General features: G+C 43.4%; 1 protein-coding gene across 2 annotated transcripts in view; it reads left to right on the plus strand.

The window, feature by feature from the left end:
* Ptpn12 (protein tyrosine phosphatase non-receptor type 12) overlaps nucleotides 1-22,390 on the plus strand; it is a 66,752-nt gene that overhangs the window by 39,666 nt on the left and 4,696 nt on the right. For both annotated transcript variants that reach the window (XM_057758568.1, XM_057758567.1), the window contains 10 exons: nucleotides 567-626; nucleotides 3,893-4,035; nucleotides 8,439-8,505; nucleotides 9,889-9,966; nucleotides 10,067-10,162; nucleotides 10,844-10,929; nucleotides 15,259-16,217; nucleotides 19,172-19,249; nucleotides 19,640-19,704; nucleotides 21,377-21,407. In XM_057758568.1, the coding sequence (XP_057614551.1) occupies nucleotides 567-626; nucleotides 3,893-4,035; nucleotides 8,439-8,505; nucleotides 9,889-9,966; nucleotides 10,067-10,162; nucleotides 10,844-10,929; nucleotides 15,259-16,217; nucleotides 19,172-19,249; nucleotides 19,640-19,704; nucleotides 21,377-21,407 (1,663 nt within the window). The remainder of the gene's footprint in view (nucleotides 1-566; nucleotides 627-3,892; nucleotides 4,036-8,438; nucleotides 8,506-9,888; nucleotides 9,967-10,066; nucleotides 10,163-10,843; nucleotides 10,930-15,258; nucleotides 16,218-19,171; nucleotides 19,250-19,639; nucleotides 19,705-21,376; nucleotides 21,408-22,390) is intronic.

The following is a 22,390-nucleotide window of genomic DNA, read 5'->3' on the forward strand; positions in this document are numbered from 1 at the left end:
AGAACTAGGAAAGCAGAAAGAAGAACTGAGCAGCAGACAAATGTCACACTTCCTTCTAATACTCTACGAGATGGTGTCAGACTTAGAGTTGTTCGTGTTTCATACAACCACAGTAAGAATCATAGCAGGGTCTTCTTCCCTCTCTGCTGTTTGAGAGTTGAGAAAGCGTGGTTGAAATGGAGACATTAAGGCGGGATGTTCTTTTGGGATTGTTTTGTTGAAAACATTGTTCTGGGGATGCTTGCTACTTTGCTATATTCTCTTAGATGGTAAAGTCATGATTAAATAATCAGTTAGTAAACACTTTTTAAAGCCTGTAAGTAAGAATTAGATAAAACATTAGGAAGCAGAGGCTGTATAGATCAGTGTGTTTATCCTAGTACACACAAAGCTTTGGGCTCAGATCCTAGCACCATTAAAAATAATTAACGGGATGACTTTGAGGTTTTTAAAATAATTATTACATATGTGCAAAATTCTAAATGTTAATTTTAGATTGTTTACTTTTAATTATTTTGTTTTGATGTGTATGTATTTTTACTGACTCACAAGTTTTTTCCTTTCAGGAAAATGAGCAAGCAAGAACAGACTACTTCATTCGGACACTTTTACTTGAGTTTCAGAATGTAAGCAGTTTCCATCATAGATAAAGAGTGCCTGCTCCCATCCATACTCCCTCCTCCCCATCTCTCCTGCTCCATCCATACTCCCTCCTCCCCATCTCTCCTGTTCCATCCATACTCCCTCCTCCCCATCTCTCCTCCATCCCTACTCCCTCCTCCCCATCTCCTCCATCCGTACTCCCTCCTCCCCATCTCTCCTGCTCCATCCATACTCCCTCCTCCCCATGTATCCTGTGCTCCATCCATACTCCCTCCTCCCCATCTCTCCTGCTCCATCCATACTCCCTCCTCCCCATCTCCTGCTCCATCCATACTCCCTCCTCCCCATCTCTCCTGTGCTCCATCCATACTCCCTCCTCCCCATCTCTCCTGCTCCATCCATACTCCATTCTCCCCATCTCTCCTGCCCCATCCATACTCCCTCCTCCCCATCTCTCCTGCTCCATCCGTACTCCCTCCTCCCCATCTCTCCTGCTCCATCCATACTCCCTCCTCCCCATCTCTCCTGTACTCCATCCATACTCCCTCCTCCCCATCTCCTGTTCCATCCATACTCCCTCCTCCCCATCTCTCCTGTTTGTTGTATTCTGTTGTGGGAAGCTGCGGGCTGCGTTCCTGCCGCCCCAGCTCCTGGGCCGCCTGGCTAGCTTATGCCCCAAAATAATGACACACAAACTGTATTCTTTTAAACACTGCTTGGCCCATTTCTATTCATGTGTGTAGCACCCCAAGGTGTGCTTACCGGGAAGATTCTACCCTATGTCCATCCTGGGTCGGAGCTTTGTCGCGTCTGCCGGGGAGAGGGGAGCATGGTGTCTGCTCCAGAGAGCAGAGCTTTCGAGTCTGAGCTCACTTCCTCTTCCTCCCAGCATTCTATTCTGTCTACTCCACCCACCTAAGGGATAGCCTATCAAATGGGCCAAGGCAGTTTGTTTATTGACAAATGACCTTCCTCCATCACCTGTTCCATCCATACTCCCTCCTCCCCATCTCTCCTGCTCCATCCGTACTCCCTCCTCCCCATCTCTCCTGCTCCATCCATACTCCCTCCTCCCCATCTCTCCTGTTCCATCCGTACTCCCTCCTCCCCATCTCTCCTGCTCCATCCATACTCCCTCCTCCCCATCTCTCCTGTTCCATCCGTACTCCCTCCTCCCCATCTCTCCTGTGCTCCATCCATACTCCCTCCTCCCCATCTCTCCTGTTCCATCCGTACTCCCTCCTCCCCATCTCTCCTGCTCCATCCATACTCCCTCCTCCCCATCTCTCCTGTTCCATCCGTATTCCCTCCTCCCCATCTCTCCTGTTCCATCCGTATTCCCTCCTCCCCATCTCTCCTGTGCTCCATCCGTACTCCCTCCTCCCCATCTCTCCTGTTCCATCCGTACTCCCTCCTCCCCATCTCTCCTGCTCCATCCATATTCCCTCCTCCCCATCTCTCCTGTTCCATCCGTACTCCCTCCTCCCCATCTCTCCTGTGCTCCATCCGTACTCCCTCCTCCCCATCTCTCCTGTTCCATCCGTACTCCCTCCTCCCCATCTCTGCCTCTCCCCTCTCCATTCTTGCTCTGAGTCTCAGTCTTGCTCTTATATACTTTATTTAGTTAGGGTCTGAGCCTTAATCTGTATTGCATAATAAAATAGTGTAAATTTAAACTTACTTAAAGACAAAACTAAATTTTCATTTAGAGACTGGATATAGTTCAGTGCTCGGGGTCTTTGTCCATCAGGCACAAGGGTTCAATCGCCAGCTATATAAGTAAATTGTCATTTGGATTTAAAGTTATATTTACCTCATTTCAGAGCCAGACAAAATGATAATTTCTCAGGGAGGAAACCAGACAGGTCTAAAAGGACATTGCAAAAATGCTTCTTCCCAACTCACTTGTAAGCCTGCCTGCTCTCTTTTGACAAGCTGCATGTACTCATTGTTCTCCCCGACTACTGAATCCATCCCTTTAGTCAGGACATTTATTACATTTGTTGCACATTATCTCCAGTTAGCACTTACCTTCTCCATGTGTATCAGATCAATTGGTTATCCTAACTGAAAGAGTATTGCACAGAAAGGGGGTTTGAGAAGTTAGTAACTTCCCTCGTAGTCAGTGACAGATACAGTACTTGAATACTGGAGCTGAATCCCAGGCTCTGCTCTTTCTGTTGACGTCTAGAATGAACAGTCTTACAAGTTACTGAGAGGCTGGAGAGACTAAGAGCCCTCCTGCTCTTTCAGAGGACCTAGGTTCAATTCCAGCCCAACTGTGGTGGCTCACAACTTGTTTATAACTCCACTTTTGTAAGATCCAAAGCCCTCTTTTGACTTCCATGTATACGAGACGCATCACATAAATGAAAAGTATTTTTTAGAGTTGCTGGGGCTTCTTTGGATCTTTAATTTATTTGGCTGTTGCTTTCAGTGCTTACTATAAAATTAAATTTGGAAAAAGCTTAAATACATAAATATATATTACATTAGCTGGTTAAAGGAAAAGGAAAGTAAAATCTTAGCATTATTCTGGTTTTTTTTTTTATTTTTATTTATTTATTTATTTATTTATTTATTTTTGGTTTTTTCGAGACAGGGTTTCTCTGTAGCTTTGGAGCCTGTCCTGGAACTCCCTTTGTAGACCAGGCTGGTCTCGAACTCACAGAGATCCGCCTGCCTCTGCCTCCCAAGTGCTGGGATTAAAGGTGTGCGCCACCACCACCCGGCTGCATTATTGTTTTTTTTTTTTAAAAAAAAAACAAAAAAAACTCCTCCATTTCTATCATAGTTGCCCCCAAAGAGTTGAGAGGAGAGAGGAAGTTCTCTCGACCACAGATGCAGAACCAACAGTCTAGTGAGAAAGTGGATTTGGAGCTAGACAGTCTCTTCTTTTTCAGGATATTCTCTTGGCCATCTAACTCTAATGATTCAAAGAATGATGTATCATCAATTTTATAGTGTGGATTAAAGAATATGTTATGAAATATAGTGGATAAAGAACATGTTGTACATGTTAATATCTCTTGGGTTAGATCCTGCGTTTGTTATATCCTATAAAACGCCAGGCAAGTTAATATGTCTAAATTTTCTTACCTTTAAAATAAAAATGGAATGGGCACCACCTTACTTGTGAAAGCTAAGTAAGTTATTACATATGAAACATCATCAGTACTCGGTGTTTGGTAAGTAATAAATGAAGGCTATGTATTTGATTTTTTAAAGGTAACTTAGAAATGATAGTTAAGTTTGTGCGTATATTTACTGAATTTCTGTTTCTGTGAAGGAATCCCGCCGGCTCTATCAGTTCCATTATGTGAACTGGCCGGACCACGATGTTCCCTCATCCTTCGATTCTATTCTGGACATGATCAGCTTAATGCGGACATACCAGGAGCATGAAGATGTGCCTATTTGTATTCACTGCAGGTACAAAAGAATCTTCTAAATGTAGAGAAGTACGGTGCTTAAATTTGTTGTGGATAGAGTTTTGTTTCTACATTAATTTGATGTGTTTCGTCCTGAGCTTTCCTGGCCCTGAGAATTGATGTAATCTAATCTAGTTGATAGACTGAAAATGTTACAATAAAACATATTCCCTGGTATAGTCAGCGTCGTGTCATGCAAATTTTCATGAATGATAAAGCCTCGGGCTTTAAAAAATGTGTGTAGATATGCATAGAAATGGTCTGAGATACCACTCGTCTCCAGACAAGTGCTGGGTGCGGTGCACACACCTGTAATCCCAAAACCAAGGAGGCAGAGACAGAATCTCAGAGCTCGAGGCCAGTCAGGGTTACCTAGTAACCAACCTATCTATAGATAGTAAGTCTACCTCAAAAAATCCAGAAGAGGGGGCTGGAGAGATGGCTCAGTGGTTAAGAGCATTGCCTGCTCTTTCAAAGGTCCTGAGTTCAATTCCCAGCAACCACATGGTGGCTCACAACCATCTGTAAAGAGGTCTGGCGCCCTCTTCTGGCCTGCAGGCATACACACAGACAGAATATTGTATACATAATAAATAAATAAAAAAAAAAAATCCAGAAGAAAAGGTTAAATTATTGTATACTTATCAAGCATGAGAATTTAAAAGAATCCATTGCCAGTTACACAGCACAGATGTCATTTGTACCCCAATTTCAGAGCTCTTAGAATGGAGTAATAAGGTATTTTCCAGGTGAAAGCATTCAGTGAAGTTTTCCTTCCTGAGGAACAAGCCTCCATGTCTGCACCACTGTCTGTCATACCGTGAAATTATAGCTTAAAACTGTTGAAATCTTAAGCAGGGCATGAAACTAGCATTCTTTTTTTATCCTTTTAAGAAGTTGTGGTGGAGCTGGGTGGTGGTGGCGCATGCCTTTAATCCCAGCACTTGGGAGGCAGAGGCAGGCGGATCTCTGTGAGTTCGAGACCAGCCTGGTCTACAAGAGTTAGTTCCAGCCGGGCGGTGGTGGCGCACGCCTTTAATCCCAGCACTCGGGAGGCAGAGGCAGGCGGATCTCTGTGAGTTCGAGACCAGCCTGGTCTACAAGAGCTAGTTCCAGGACAGGCTCCAAAACCACAGAGAAACCCTGTCTCGAAAAAAAAAAACCAAAAAAAGAAGAAGAAGAAGTTGTGGTGGGTGGCATTTACTTATTTATTGGTAAATATGCCAATCCTCCAAATTTTTTTGAAGATTGGAAGCTTAAAGCCTTGTCTTATGTAGACCAGGCTTTATTTAATTTATTCAATAGCCACAGCTGCCTTCCTTGCCTCCACAACTCTGCTTGGATTACAGGTGTGTGCCGACATACCTGGCATGGCGTCTTTGTAGTAAATTATGAGTAAATTGTTGGTACATGATACTGGACAACTTTATTAAATTGTGCTGTATACATAAAACTATGTATGTATACATAAAAATAATGACTTAAGTTTAGGTATATCTATATGCAGCTCCTGTGTAGAAGTGTTTTCTCTTTTCAGGTGATGTTTAAATTCCAATTACTTTTTGCAAAGTTAGTCATTTTGACAGTTGAGCCCAGCCTTTGACTTCTGGGGCAATGGATGTGACAGTGTTTGTCTTTGAAGGGGTAATTAATTTTGTGTTCCAAGTGTGTGTTAGAGTTTGTGTTAATTAAATAAGATAGCCACCTGTTTTTAATTGAACACATTGAGCTGTTTTTATTGTCTGATTATTTTTCTACTCATAAGCCTTGAAATTTTTAAAATAAAAAGTGAAGAGACATTCCAGTTGGGCAGAAGATAACCTTAATTTTTCCATTTCTTGGAAATTAAGACAGCATGTCTATACTCTTACATGTTTCAGTATTGCGACTCCTTTGTTCCCTGTCTCACCTGACAACCTTCATCTCCAGTGCACTCCAGGTCACATTTATGGTAGAACTTTTGACTGCAGCCCTTTGTAGAAAGGTTTTTAAAAGTGTGGATGATCTCAGTAGCCCAGGTGAACCTTGAACTCTTACCTCTTCCTCACCGGTGCTGGGATGGCCAGCAAGGATGAGCCACCATGTCCGACTTGGTTTAATTGAAAAGTATCCAAAAACTTGATAGAGTGACTCATGCCTATGCTCCCACCGCCTGAGAGACTGTGAGATAAAGATCAGCCTCGGCTGTAGAGGGGAGGGGAGGGGAGGGGAGGAAGAAGAGGAGCAACAACAGAGACCCCAAACACCAGCCAACCTGGGTACGGCTGAGGAAGACAGGAGGCAGAGCCGCTTGTATCGTCACTTTCTTGTGTTGCCGTTATAAAATACAGAGGGATACAGTACACGCTAGGAAAGACATGGCAGCGGCAAACCCTCAGTGCCCATCTCCAGTGACGTATTTCCTCCTCTTAAGGCTGTTTCCCAAAGGGTCCGCGTGAGTCTGTGGAGGGTCTGTCTCATCCAACCCACCGCCCCTTGGCTGCATTTTGTAAGGTCTACGTGTATAGTGTCTAAAAGTGTTAGGGAGAATACAGTTTTTTGTTTTGTTTTTATTTTTCTTTATAGTTTTAAAAAGAATAAATGTTGTGTCACCCATGAAAAAATAAAATGTTTGCAGTAGCTTTGCAGTATAGTCATGATTGTATTATTAGTAACATGTAGGATATTTCAAAACCTAATGTAGAATTTCATTAGATAAATCTGTTATTTCCAAATATTATAAAAGCTACTTTACTCCTGAGGCAATTTTTCTATTTTCTGTCTTAGTCCTTCAAAAGACCTTAGAATCAGTGTTTCTCAGAATCACCCTAAATTTATCCTGCTATGTTATTTGTATCTGTAATTGTATTTACTATAAGAAATAAGTAAAGGAAACCCAGGATGGTGGTGCATACTTACAATCCCAGCATTCTGGAGACTGAAGCAGGAGGATTATGAATAGGATACCAACTTGGGCTACATAGACCCTGTCTCCAAAAAAAAAAAGGAAGGAAGGAAGGAAGGAAAAGAAAAAATATCTCAGCAGTTAAGAGCACTGCCTGCTTTTCTAGAGGACCCAGGTTTGATTCCCAACTCCAGTTCCTGGGCATCTGACTCGCTCTTTTGGCTTCAGGGCACCAAGCGTGTATGCGTGTGATACACAGACATAGATGTAGACAAAACACTCGTGCACATAAAGTCTTGTTAAGTAAATGAAAGTTTCAGACACGAGATGTATTGGTTAATTACTGTTTTAAAGATTTAGTTATCTTAACTTTGAAGTTTTCCTCCCTGACTGGTGTCTTACAATTGGTGAAGAGAGCTGCCTTCTGCCTCTTACTCCAGAGTGACTCTCTGGTGGGGATCATCTAACACATTTCAGTGATATGTTGACCAGTCAGCTGGTTAAAAAGAAAAGTGTTTTGTTCTGGAATTGAAAGATAAAGAAGTTGTCTTGACTTGACTTTTTTACAAGTTATTTAAAATTATTTCCTGTTTTGTTATGTTATCCAGTCAGTAACTATAATTATTATTATTATTTTTTTTTCGAGACAGGGTTTCTCTGTGGCTTTGGAGCCTGTCCTGGAACTAGCGCTGTAGACCAGGCTGGTCTCAAACTCACAGATATCCGCCTGTCTCTGCCTCCCGAGTGCTGGGATTAAAGGCGTGCGCCACCATCGCCCGGCAGTAACCATAATTCTTAAGTCTGTTCCAGTTGAATTTTTCTGATTCCAAAAATTATTTAATTCCTTTAAACAACAAAAACAATGTGTTAACTTCAGTAACTTATGCACAGCTACAAAAGAAGAGAAAATGTGTCCATTTGTAGTGTGTGCTTGTAGACAGGGTCTTAGGACCTATCCCAAACTGGCTGGGGACGCGAATGTTCCTGTCTCAGCCTCTCAGGTCCTCCGTCAGCACGGCAGGCTTCAGCACAGGATCTTTACAGATGCTCCCCACTTAATTAACACAGCATTTAAAAGTCCTGGCTCTCACTCCTCTCTCAGGAGGTCGTGGTAGTCAGTTGTCTTTGTTTATGGAATCCCTGCTGCTTCTAAAATTGACTCCTGGGCCTTGTGGCGTTCTTCCCATCCCTGTTACAGTTAATGACTCCTCCAGGCCAGAGCATAAGCCATCTTGAGTATTCTGCTGTACTTTATCTCCACACGATGGTACTGGCTAAACTTGACTGACAGAGGTAAAGGCTTAGAGCTTTCCTGTGAGTCATTTACTGTTAGACATTTCTTGAATTAAAAATTTAAATATTCAAATTTTAGTGTTAAGGATAATACTGTTTCTGTACTTTAACTGTATTTTGTTCACTAAGTAGAATTTTATATTTCTTAAATGATTTTTGCTTCTGAATGTTAATATGCCTTTTATTTTAAAAAATTAAATTTTTTTTCTCAAATTTTGTATCTTTAGTGCAGGCTGTGGAAGAACAGGTGCTATTTGTGCCATAGATTACACATGGAACTTACTAAAAGCTGGGGTAAGAATGATTTTATATAGCATTAGATTCCGTGTATTGTGAGCACCACATTACTATTAACTGTTAAATTACAATATGTTTTCTTAGCTGTACTGTGTTTCCAGAATTAGTTTTACCTTGTAACTAAAGATAAGTGAGTGTGAATGTTACATACTGCCTGGGATTCTGAACTGGACACCAGAACAGGACACGGGTCTCCACTAAGTGTAGGCACCCACTTGAGGGACATGGCTCTACCAAGGCTCCTCTCCCCTCTCCTGTATCCTGCTGGGATCAGTGTCCTATATTTATTACACATCTTCCTCTGTAGTGTTGACTGTGGCCCCAGTGCCTAGATTAAATTCTGGGTCGTAGTTCACTATCTGGTTACTGTCGGCCTCGTTGTTTCTGCCTCTGTTATTTCCGTAAGTTGTGTTTGATGTCTTGTGGAAGACACCAAGGTCAGTTTGTGTGAATGTGTTTCTTCTGCTGTCCTTGCTGTCTCCATCTTCTGTGTGACAGGCAAACTTAATCTTCCGTAGCTTGAGATTGGCCATGTCAGTCAGCATTTTGTAAGTCAAAAATTAAAATTGGAAAAAGAAGAGATACTTATAAATACCAGCCAACAAGATTTGGGCAAAAGATTTAAATGTCTGTTTGAAGCATTGCTCAAGTTGTTTTTTTCAGTTGCAGTCCCCTTGATGGTTTTGTCTGTAAGGACTCAGGTTAGCTCCTGAAACCATTCTCTCCTCAGCTCAGATTCTAATCCCCCTTCCCTGTTCAGATCGAACAGTAGTTGGCAGAGTATCTCAGGATTGTCATCTCAGTCTGGAGATGAAACTTCCTGAGAGGCCGAGGGCACAGCGGCCTAGAGAATGAAGTCACATTCTTTATTTACAGCCTGATTTCAGATAGCCTTAGGTTTTATCCTCACGGTTTCTTAGTTCTCCAAGTAATCAGTTTCTCGTGGTTGGATATATCTCCTTCATTTCACGAAATAACCTTTTACTCACGTTTGTGTGCTCGCTTGCATGTGGTGGTCAGGCATTTATGTGGGTTCTGAGGGACTGTCTCAGTCCTCACACTTAGGAGGGCACTGACTTGAGCGTCTTCTCAGCCCCTACTCCATCTACCCAGTTTGTCGTGGGTTCTGTTCCTCGTGCTGTGGTCACGCTCTGCAGGGTGACTGCTGAGGCTCGGGTGAGCTTTGTCCATAACGCCACCGTGTCTGATAGGCAGCTCAGAGTGAACGCTTGCAGTGTCTGTCCATAACTCCACCCATGTCTGATAGGCAGCTCGCAGTGAACGCTTGCAGTGTCTAGCATGTGTCTAAAGTCTGTGGGAAAACTTGTTTTATTGTTTTGATGTTGTCCATAGTTATATGTGTTAAATTCTTGGTTTTAGAAAATTCCAGAGGAATTTAATGTATTTAATTTAATACAAGAAATGAGAACACAGAGGCACTCTGCAGTACAAACAAAGGTATAGTTGATTTTTCTCTCTTTATAAATTATATTTCAAAAACGTTTCCTCTGGCGTTTTTTATCATCTCTTGTTTATCAATAATTTCTCTTTGTAACAGGAGCAGTATGAGCTTGTTCATAGAGCTATTGCCCAGCTGTTTGAAAAACAGCTACAACTGTATGAAATTCATGCAGCACAGAAAATCGCTGATGGTGTAAGTATTCTTAGCCTACTGGCCTTGGCAAACTTACTTTTTACCAAGAGCTTGTCTTACAGCTGTGCGAGATGTTCATGACAAAGGTTATTATTATCTGACCTAGGTTTTACTAATGTACTTAACTTCTCCTGGTATCATAGAGACGTAGTGACTCAGTAAGTAAAATATAGAAAAGATTTTATGTCGGAGTCAGGATTCATTATTGCTTCAAGTATAAGCTACATTTTAAAATTTAACTACATTATTCGCCCTTCGCTTTCAGCCACAACTAAATAATTATAAGTTGTGTCTAACATTTTGTACTTATTTGCATATACTCCATAATTTTTTGTGTGGGGAACAATCTTGCTACGTAGCCCAGTCTGTCTGAGGTTCTCTCGCCTCAGCCTCCGCGAGTGCTAGGATTGTAGACATACATCACCAGCAAGACCCTTTTTGTCATGTTATAATTCATTGCCATTACAGCTTAAATGATCTCACTGGATCTTCAGCTTTTGAAAATGGGTTATTAAGGGTATGTGTGTGTTTGTATGTGCACATCATGATCTGGGCTGTGGATACAAACCACAGCTTGTCTGGAGGTCACAGGACAGCTCTGTGGGTTCAGAGCTCTCGTTTGCCAATCAAGGAAAGTTATTTTTCCTGTAATTTTAATGAAACCTTTTTTACCCTTGGCAGAATGAAATTACCCCTGGAAATATGGTCAGCTCTGTTGATAGTGAGAAACAAGACTCTCCTCCTCCAAAGCCACCACGGACTAGGAGGTACTGTGTGTCTTAGGACATTTTCTCTGAAGGATTCTTTTACCTTACTGACATAGCTAAAATTACAGATTCTGAACATTTCTTAGTTTTATAACTGGTTATTTCATTAGGATATGAGAACTAGGCAGAAGTTCATATTTCAAGAAGGTGCCCCAAATACCTGCTTGGCCAAGGCTTAGTGGCCGAGAACAGCAGGTCTGAGCGTAAGATCTCCAAGTCTGTTTGTAACATAAGGGAAAAAGGACAACTGGAAACAGTGTGGAGGCCACAAAGGAGAAAGCATTTCATTCTGTTTTGTCTTCATTCGGTTTGACAGTGCTAAGAGGGGAGCGCAGGGCTTCCTTCTGTGGGAGGCGAGCACTCTCCCACTGAGCCCACACCCAGCTCCTCAGAGAATATTTTATATGGCAAAAAGTAGCATGAATGTCTGCTCCCAACAGAGTGCTGCCAGGGAAATGAACTGGACTCTCACACCTGTGTGTAAAACTCAGCACATTTGTGGGGTTCAAACAAAGAGTTGTTGTTGGTTCACGTAGACGTGTTTAGGACTGTCTTATTTGGGAAGCCCACAAACAGCATAGAATGTGCTGGAACTTGAGAAAATAGCAAGCATGCAATGTAAGACCAGCATTAAACCGGGCAGATTGAGAATCGCTGCAAATAATAGCCTGAGCTTTAAAAAAAACCAATAAGTGAGCTTATGTATTTATTTTTTAAGACTTGTTCATTTGATTTTATGTGTATTTTACCTGCATGTATGTATATGTGTATGTATGTAAGAAGGGTGCTTCAAAACCCCTGGAACTGGAGTAAGGGGTGGCTGTAAGCTACCATGTGGGTGCTGGGAATCAAACCCTGGTCCTCTGGAAAAGTCAGGCCATCTCACCAGCCTCATGTTTTTAATTTTTTAAAAGACAACTACATTAACTCCAAAGAAGTTGTCTTAAAGAGGCTTATTTATACACTAGCAGTCATAGAGACCAGAATTTTAAGTAGATGTTTATTGTTTTGGCTAATGAAAAAAATTAAAGTTTATTGGTTGGAAAAATTGTGTCATGTAGTTTGGGGGTGGGGGGGTTCTTTTGTTTTTTGTTTTTCAAGGCAGGGTTTCTGTGTGTAACTTTGGCTGTCCTGGAACTTGCTCTGTAGACCAGGCTGCCTTCAAACTCAGATCCGATCCACCTGCTTCTCCCTCCTGAGTACTGGGGTTAAAGACATGTACCACCACCACCTGGTTTTACTGAGCATTTAAACAATATTTAAGGTGCTTTTTTTTTTTTTAAATTTGCCACAGTTTTCAAAACACCAGAATATAACTTTCAATTATCAAAGAAAAACTGGAGGAAAATGATGAGAGGACCGCCCATTTAAAAAGTGATAATGTGTTTCAGACTAGGCACGCACGCAAGGCAGCATTTGGAAGGTAAAGGCGGAAAGGTCAGGGTGTCAGGTGGAAGGAGAGAACGGCTGCTGAAACCGACTTGTGGCTGTCACTGTGGTGTGCACATCTCTCACACAGACAGTGAGATGCAGGTGCTCAGGGCCGTCCTCAGCAAGACCCCTAGCAGCGGGAGCAGGGAGCAGGGGGGAGAGCACTGAAAGAGACTGCTGGGAATGTGCGGGCATTTCAGGGAATCTCAGGAGTCTACAAAGATGACCCCAGACAAGACTGCTAGTAATAGCAGATACGCAGCCTGCACTGCCTCTCCTGTGACCAGTTGTCATCAGAGAGGCTTCACCAGCACCTGATGGGAACGCATGCAGACCCACAGCCGAATGTAAGGCAGAGTTTGGGGGAATTCTGCAGAAAAGAAAGGATTGTAGGAGCCAGAGGAGTCAAGAAAACTCACAGGATCAACTGTAGCATGAATTCTAATTGATATTAATAATAAAAACGGAGAGTTACAGGAGTTAATACTGAAAATCAGAGAAGCAAAGTGATCAGCCTCTAGAATGTTCTTTTACCTCTACCAGTGTTCAGACTGAATGAGCAATCCTGTCCTCAGATTGTCTCTCCTTGGACTGCAACTGTCTCCCAAGACTGCACTGAGCTCCTGTCTCCTCCCACCTTATGTTCCTCTCTCCACCGAGCCGTATCACTCCTGTCTCCACCTCCCTAGTGTTGGCATTAAAGACGTGGGATCCTGAGTACTGGGATCACCTTTGTGTGAGCTCTGTTTCTCTTTTGACAGAGACTCAGGGTGGCCTTGACCTAAGGATCCCTCTGCCCCCACCTCCTGAGTCCTGGGATTAAAGGTGTGTGCTACCACTCCGTGGCCTCTAGTGGCTTAGCTCTGCATTCTGATCCTCAGGCAAGCTTATAGAGACTGAACCGACAACCAGGGAGCCTACACAGGGCTGGCCTAGGCCCTCTGCGTGTGTGACAGTTGTGTGGCCTGATCTTCTTGTGGGACGCCTAGCACTGGGAGCAGGATCTGTCTCTGCCTCTCCACTCCTCTCACTGGGTCGCCTTGCTCAGCCTTGTACTGCAACTCCGTGTGCCGTGTTTTATGGATACTCGCGGGAGACTGCCCTCTCCTGAACAGAAACGGGAGGGGTGGATGTGGGGTGGGGCGACAGAGGGGGAATGGAGTACAGAGGTACTGGGAAGAGTGGAGGACGGGGAGACTGTCGCCAGTACAATGTCAGGCCTGCAACAGTAGATGTGGTAGAAGGGATAAAGAGAACCACAAATGAGACCAGTTCGTTTCATCACTTGAGTTTAGAGTGCAGTCTAACTGAACTAACCAGATAAGTTCCAGATTGGCACGCTTAGGGTCTTACGCTTGTTCCCGCAGTAATTTCCAGCTTTGTGCTCTCTGTTTTCTCCAGTCAAATTGTTTCCTTTCTGTAGTGGGGGCTGCGGGCCTCTTCCCACAGCCCGGCTCATGGTTGCCTGGCTAGCTTATGCCCCAAAATAACGACACACAAACTCTATTCTTTTAAACACTGCTTGGCCCATTTCTGTTCATGTATGTAGCACCCCAGGTGCGCTTACCGGGAAGATTCTAGCCTACGTCCATCCTGGGTTGGAGTTTCATCGCGTCTGCTCTGGAGAGGAGAGCATGGCGTCTGTCTCTCAGAGGAGCTGCCCTGCATCTGAGCTCACTTCCTCTTCCTCCCAGCATTCTGTTCTGTTTACTCCACCCACCTATGTTTTAACCTATGAGGGCCAAGCAGTTTCTTTATTACTTAACCAATGAAATGAACAGATTGATATGACACTTCCACATCACCTTTCACTCTTAAAAATTTCTTTGAGGCTCAGATGTAATTTTTAAAGTTATTGCTCTAGATCAGAAAAAGTATAGCACAGGTAAAGCATTCTTGTCAATTCAAAAAATAAGTAACTGGGGCTGGCTATGCTCCGCAGGTAAGGACCCAGGTTCAGTTCCTAGCACCCGTGTCACGTTGCTCACACCACTTGTAACGCTAGCTCCAGGGAACCAAATCCATGAGCACACATGCACAAGCACACTCAAACACAGTTATTTAATTACTTTTTAAATGTGTATGGGTGTTTAAACTTCATTTATGCCTGTCTACCCCGTGTGTGCCTGGTACCCATAGAGGCCACATAAAAGCATCAGAATCCCTTGGGCTGGAGTTAGACAGTTACAGGCTGTCGTGTGCGTGTTGGAAATTGACCCCTGCCTGGCTTCCACTGTTTTATTATTTCCTTCCATTAATTTCTTATCTCTCTAGCAAAGGGGATGGGTGTTTGTTTGCTGGTAATGATTCTCTGACATGCTAGACACTGACTACAGCTAAGCTGAACTTAATCAGAATCAGAAGGCCATAGAGGACAGTTGTTTTCAACTTAGCATTTTCTCATTCTGAAAAATCAGTACCTTTGAAGATACAGTATACATGTCCTCTAGAAGGTTATGCTCTGGTGAGTGAGATGGTCATTTCAGCGTGTGCGGGACAGAGCCCGGAGACTGTACTAGGCTGTGCACTGAGAGGCAACATAATTTTAGAACCAAAACCAGTTTTAAAAGAAAAGTCTCATATAGTTGGGAGTGTAAGCAGAAAGAGTAAAAGGAAAGTTTACACTACACAGTTGGGAGTGTAAGGAAGAGTAAGAGGACTGGGGAGCAGTGGTGACCTGGGAACGGGGCCCCTCTGTCCCAGGAGGGTGACTGTGATGATGCTTCCCTGGCAGGACAGAGAACTGGCTGCTGAGAAAGCCATCAAAACTCAAAGTCTTACAATGAGAACTTTATAACCATATTGTAATGGATTTTAATGTACTAGTTCTTGCTGCAGAAATATTAGTCAACTTTTAAAATGTTAAACATTCCTGAAGTCCAGTTTGTTCTTTTCCAGTTGCCTTGTAGAAGGGGATGCCAAGGAAGAAATCCTGCAGCCACCAGAACCTCACCCGGTGCCACCCATCTTGACGCCTTCTCCCCCTTCAGCCTTTCCAACCGTTACTACTGTGTGGCAGGACAGTGACAGATACCACCCAAAGCCGGTGTTACACATGGTTTCATCAGAACAACATTCAGCAGACCTCAACAGAAATTATAATAAATCTTCAGACCTTACAGGGAAAAACGAATCACCTGTTGAACATGTAGATAAAAAATTAGAGCGAAATTTAAGTTTTGAGATTAAGAAAGTTCCTCTCCAAGAGGGCCCCAAAAGTTTTGATGGGAACACACTGTTGAATAGGGGACATGCGATTAAAATTAAATCTGCTTCGTCGTCTGTGGTTGACAAAACCTCTAGGCCACAGGAGTTAAATTCAGGTAATCTAAAAGTTGATGGTGTTTCTCAGAATTCCTGTGTGGACTGCAGTGTGACAAATTCAGACAGAGTCCCCGATTCTTCAGAAGAGTCCCAGAACTCCCACACACCGCCACGGCCAGACCGCTTGCCTCTTGATAAGACAGGACATGTGGCATGGTCATTTCACGGACCTGAACACGCCACACGCGTATCTGACTCATCCGACGGCAAATCCCCAGACAACCATTCTCAGCCTGTAAAGACCGCGAGCTCAGCAGCAGCAGCCTCTCCAGCAGACGCTGACACCCACGAGCGCATGGGCCGTCACAGCAGCTCGCCCCTGTTGAGAGCGCCCCTCAGCTTTACCAACCCCCTTCACTCTGATGACTCCGACTCAGAGGACAGGGACTCTGACGGTGCTGTAACCAAGAACAGGACGAGCATTTCCACGGCCAGCGCCACCGTCTCTGCTGCCAGCGGTGCTGAGAGCAGCTCCACCAGGAAAGTGTTGCCCATGTCCATTGCTAGACAGAACGTGGCAGGAGCTGAAGAAGGTAAAGTGGCCTGACAGCCCCTCACTGTCTGCCCTGTCTGTCCCGGAGTTTATTCTCACCGTTCCCTACGTTAGTCATTGTGTCGGTAGGCTGTGTTTTTCACAGTATTCCTATCATTATTAGAAGATTGCTTTGGTCTTGTTCTGTGTAGCCTAGTGCTTTGTTTAAGTCAGATTTATCTGACTAAATAATTAGAAATAAACCAGAAAAAAATAATTTGAAGTGTCAGTGATGCAAATACTGTAAAACACTTGCTGAGCCATTAATTTTACCCATGCTTCCTGTAAATACTTAATGGACATTTTTTCTATAATTAACTACAAAGTAGCTTTTTTTTTTTTTAAGACAGGGTTTCTCTGTGTAGCTTTGGAGTATTTCCTGGAACTAGCTCTGTAAACCAGGCTGGCTCGGAACTCACAGAGATCCGCCTGCCTCTGCCTCCCAAGTGCTGGGATCAAAGTCATGTGCCACACACTGCCCAGCTACAGAAGTTTTAAAGAACTCTTTTCACAAATGCTTGCAAGTAAAGTTGTTGTTTTCAGTGGGACATTAATTAACCCACAACAGACTGGAAAGTATTCAGCTGACTAGCGGCCACTTGATACCTTCAGACTTGAGAAGGGTGTGCGTTTGCCCTCTCTGCTTTAAGCAGCCTGCTATGTCCATAAGACATGCTGTTTCAAGACAGGGGGTCTCCTTGAGAAGGCCCGGCTGGCCCGGAACTCCGGGTCCCCCTCCTCCATCCCCCTGTCCTGGGTTCTGGTTTGCATCACCATGCCTGTTATATAGTATTGGCTCTTGAAATCTTCATGGTGCCTTCCCTCTTGTTTGGTTTTTGAGATAAGGACCCGGAACTTTATTTTTCTGCCTCAATCCTATGTACGCTGAGATATCCAGAGATACATTATTAAGACTGCCACAAATAGAGGTATTTTTCAGGGCTAGAGAAATGGCTCAGTCGTCAAGAATACTTGTTGCTCTTCGAGTTCAATTCCCAGAACCCACATGGCAGCTCACCACTGTCTGTAACTCCAGTTCCAGGGGATCTGACACCCTCACACAGATACACACACAAGCAAAACACCAGTGTGCATAAAATAAGATAGAAAAACAAGTGGAGGTTTGTTGTTTATTTTGTTTTGTTGGTTTTTTGAGACAGGGCTTCTCTGGGTAGCAGTCCTGCCTTTCTTGGAACTATCTCTGTAAACCAGGCTAGCCTCGAACTCAGGGATCTGCCTGCCTCTCAAGTGTTGAGATTAAGGGCAGGCATGAGCCACCACTACTGGGCAAGTAATTTTTAGTTGTTCTAATTACTTGTAGATTGTATCGTGTATTATTTATTCTATAGTTGATTATTACTTAATTTGTTACTTGCTTTGTAAAACAATTGACACAAAAAATACAGAATTTTGTATTTGAATTTGTTAGTGAATTAACCCAATAAATTTGTATTAATAACCAAAAATAGTATTTCGTATAAGCTGCTGCCTGACAAAATTTTTCACTATGAATTCTTTCATTGGGTCCCCCTTTTTCCCCCCTTTCTTTTCTTCCTTTCTTTCCTGTACCCAGGGCCTATACATACCAAACATGCACAATTTTGACTTCAGGTTTTTTTTACTTAAGTCTGACATTCTTTTTCAGATTTGGCTAGTGTGGGCCCCACACACTGTGATGTGCAGCAACCGTAGTAAAATAGCGAAGTCTCTGGTTGTATGACTCTTGAGGGTGGAGGAGGGGCTGTTGGGAATTAGATGTGGGTTTCTTCCATGCTGAGCAAATGTGTTCCATCCTGGAGCTCTTAGAGAGTCTGTACAGAAAGCTTGTTGTGTATGAAAGGCCGTTTGGAGATCCACAGAGAAGCATGCGGTCGAAAAGCAAGGGCCACAATTAGAAAACAATTCTTGACAAGAAAGAACCCGATGAGTACTTAGCAGTGCACAGAACTTGGTGCTGGTGTCTGTGGTCGTCTGTGATAAGATGGCAGGGAGAAACGGTGCCACTGCTGCTCTTGGATAGGGTAGAGAGTGCGGGCGCTCTGGGTCGATACATAAATGTTGTGTCGGAACTGGACTGAAGGCTGTCCCTTGTGTGCTTGTCCTCAGCTAAACATAAGACGGGCTGGCCAGCCGCAGCAGTGCTTGCTGGAAATTACTTGATTTTCAATTTGTAGTGCTTGTGCCTATCAGATATGATAAAACAAGGGTATCCTGCCGTACTGTTGGTTGTCAAAGAAACCAAGCATAAAGCCTGGACAGAATAATAAGGATCCTCAGTATAGTTCTTCTCATGTCTGCATACACATGCACATCAGTATGCTCTTGCCTTGTTCTTTCCCTAGAGCTGGACTTCAATGACCTGACACACTGGTTTATCCAGAGCCATAAGGCTGTCCTGTGGGGCTTGCTTAACGCAGTATCATTTATCTCTTATGGAGGCTAATTTGGTTTCCACTGGTGTAAAAACCTATAAGATGACTTGAGTTTATATCTTTGATGTAGCGTCAGATGACACTGTTCACAGCACTTGGAGTAGTACATAAATGGTTCCTAAAATATTAGTGGCTGTATTCTATCTACTAGAATGATAACTTGTGCTTCAAATGGTAGTTGAGTTGCCTGTCATGGGATTCAGGTACATACTTTGAGACGAGTAAAGCTTATGAGGAGAATTGGACAGACTGCGTGAGTTCAGCGACTGTCATTCAGGAAGCACTGGCACTAGCCAAGGACCAAACCCAGCGAGCCAGGGGGCTCTTGACTGCAGACTCTCCCCATCGTGGTGCAGTCAGAGCAGTGTCTTCGGGGTCAGCAGGGTCCGAGCAGCAGTGCAGTTTGCTCCTCCTCTGCTCCATCACGGATGGCGTGGTAATGGTGTTTGGAACTCATTTTCTTTGCTGCTTGAACGGCATTTTATTGTTTGTTTAATTCTTGGATTTTATATTTTTAATTTAGATGTTGATGTTAGTGAAGAGTCGCCTCCTCCCCTACCGGAACGAACACCTGAATCGTTTGTATTAGCAAGTGAGCATAGTGAGTATCTCTTCTACATGGCTGATTTTCAATCTAGCAGTTATTATACTGAGTAATTAGGATCAAAGTGTGAGTTTTAATTGATGCTGACAGCTTTTTATTACTCACTTGAAAACCCCTTCACGTAGTATTGTTTTCCCTTCCTGAGAGGGCTAAATGATGGAATTTGTAGTAGTCACTAGGAACTGCTAAAACTAAATTAAATGCGGTGTTTGCGGTTGGTGTCTCTTCGTTCGTCAGTGCATACTGCTTCACTGTTTAGTGTGTGTAAATTAACGTGAGTGTCGAGTCGTGGGCGGGCATGTCTGTGAAGATAGTTGCTACAATGTATAGGATGCGTCTTTATATTTAAAGACAGAATCTAATATACTGCGTTTCCCTGTTCCTCAGCTATACCTGTGAGACCCGAATGGAGTGAGCTCCCATGTCAGGAGTCGGAACAGAGAGGGTCCGAAGTGAGTCCTTGGGGGCTGGGGTGGCTCTAGCTCAGCGGCCGTCTTAGAGCTGTCTGCTGATTGCCTGCTTTTGCCTTTGCTATGGCTGACCCTTTTTTCTGCTTACGTGTTTATTATGATTTATAATTTTTAATTTTTTAATTAATTTATTGTATATCTGGACTGCAGTTTCTTCTCTCTCCTCCCAGCCCCTCCCTCCACCTCCTTTCTGCCCCCGCCCCAATCCTTTCCTCCTCCAATGCTGTGCAGAAAAGGGCAGGCCTCCCATGGACTCACACTGGGTCACCTTGCCTGGCTCTAATACATGGGGAGGTGCTTCGTCTTACTGCAACTTGATAGCCATGTTTTGTTGATGTCCATAGTTGATCGCTTTTGATTAGCATTGCTTAGGCGGTTGTTTGGTTTTTGTTTTACTTTTTAAAACAGGGTCTTTTTTTATGAATAAATAAATCTTTCTTTAATGTTGAAAAAGAAAGTATTTTGAGCTGGGTTTATTCTTCTTCCTCTATTCCTCTTATTCTTAGATTTAGTCTTTTTCATAGAGTCCCAGTTAAGACAGGATCGTGTATGACCAAACTGCCGACAGACTTATCCTGTGTGCAAGGCTGCCCTTGGACGGCCGACTCTCCTGCCTGTCCTGCTCAGTTGGAGGTTATCCATATTATACACTTGTACCACCACATCTTGCTGCACACCAAGATTTCTGATTACAAGTTGATGTAAAATGCAAGATACAGCCTTTTTTTAAAAAGATACATTTTTAAAAGAGCTCCCTGACTTTCGTAAGGCCGTCTCTTTAGACTATTATTTCCTCAAACTGCTCTTGAAAAAATTTTTAAATTAGTCCGTGTTTTGAATTATTTTCCGTGTTTTGAATTATTTTGGAAGTACAAACAGTACTTAGTATTTGGGGGATCAGGTCCCCTGTCAGACACAGCCAGGTTGTTTTATAGTCAGGAAGCTGTTGGTCGCGCTAGTTTGTGCTCAGGGAGACCACAGTTGGTAGGACACAGTAGATGGCTGGAACGTTACGGTGGCGTGTTTCTCCTTTAGAGTGTAGGTCAGTATAGTAAGCGCTGCCGAGACGGCTCGGTGGGTCAGAGCAGGCTGTTCACCTGTGAGGACACGGGTTCCCACCCTAGAGCCCTTGTGAAAATCCAGGTGTGCCCTCAAATGCCTGTGACCCCAGTTCCCGGTTCAGTGAGAGACTGCCGCAGAGGAGAAAGGCAGAGAGCAACAGTACAGCAGGACGCCAGGTCCCCTCAGCGCCACGCACACACGTGTGCGCTCACAGGCACACACGCCAACACATAGGGGAATTTTTAAATAGCATCATAAAATTTCAAGCGTAGTGAAACACTTGCTTTCTTTTTCTTGGTGTAAAAATTAAGATATAGACCAAGATGGTAGTGCGTACCTGTGATCCTGGCGCTTAGGGAGAGATATAGACCAAGATGGTAGTGCGTACCTGTGATCCCGGCGCTTACGGAGAGGAGGGAAAGAAGGTCAGGATTTAAGACCATCCTATTCTGTTTCAGAAATGAATGAATAAAATCACGAGGGGATTTTTTTTAATACACCTCAGTTTCTTGGGGTATATACCTATAATAAATATTCTGTTTATTGCACATAAGATGCACATAATTGCAATAGCTATTAAATGTCTTTGCAGGACTTGATAACCTCTGGAAATGAAAAATGTGGTAAGTTACTAGATTGTTTTTTCCTTTTTACTTTATACATTGATTTCAATAAAATAGTGCGTGTCATGTTTCATACTGGTTGGTTATTTTCTATGTAGGAGGTCTCTAGGATAACTTCTTCTCTGTGATAAAATTTATTTTATTTTATTTTTTTTTTTTGAGACACGGTTTCTCTGTAGCTTTGAAGCCTGTCCCGGAACTAGCTCTTATAGACCAGGCTGGCCTCAAACTCACAGAGGTCTGCCTGCTTCTGCCTCCCGAGTGCTGGGATTTAATGCGTGTGCCACCATTACCCTGCCCTCTGTGATAAAATTCTAAGCTGGCTGTGCCTACATGTTATTGATCTGACTTGGAAAGTTGTGGCAACATTTATTTCTAGAAGTCACAGGTTTATGGGAAATGGTTGCTTTTTTATTTATTAAAATATCTAGAAGCTGGGGGATACCTCTGACTGAGCTGGGTCTAGTTTATTTCTAGCACCAAAATTAACAACAGTTACAGTTACTTAGAAGTTTGCTTCTGTCTGAGTAAATGCTCCAGATGGACCTACAAGAGGAAATGTGCTTATAAAAACCAATTGTTTTAGGGATCTTCTGTTGAGGATGTTTGTGTTTATTTGAAAATAAATCAATAGTTATACTATCAAGTTTGATTGAGGCTGTCTGAGTGGGTACCTAGCATGCATGAAGTCCAAGTCTTCCCCAGCCCTCACAGATAAGGCACCGTGGTGCATGCTTGCAGTCCAGAGTGTGGACTGCAGAAGCGGGAGATTCAGAGTCAAGGCCAGCCTGTGCTATACAAAACTGTACCTCAAATGGGGGGAAGAGGAACAGCAGAAGGATTTCTGCCATAGTAAAGTAGATCACATTATTAAATTGATGACAGTTTTAGCTACCTCTCTTCGACGACGGCTAGAAAGCTGAGTTACATCAGCAACACATAGCAAGCGCTCCTGACACGTGGTGCCTCACATGGCAATGTCC

The sequence above is a fragment of the Chionomys nivalis genome, chromosome 26, assembly GCF_950005125.1.
Source record: "Chionomys nivalis chromosome 26, mChiNiv1.1, whole genome shotgun sequence".
NCBI lineage: Eukaryota > Metazoa > Chordata > Mammalia > Rodentia > Cricetidae > Chionomys > Chionomys nivalis.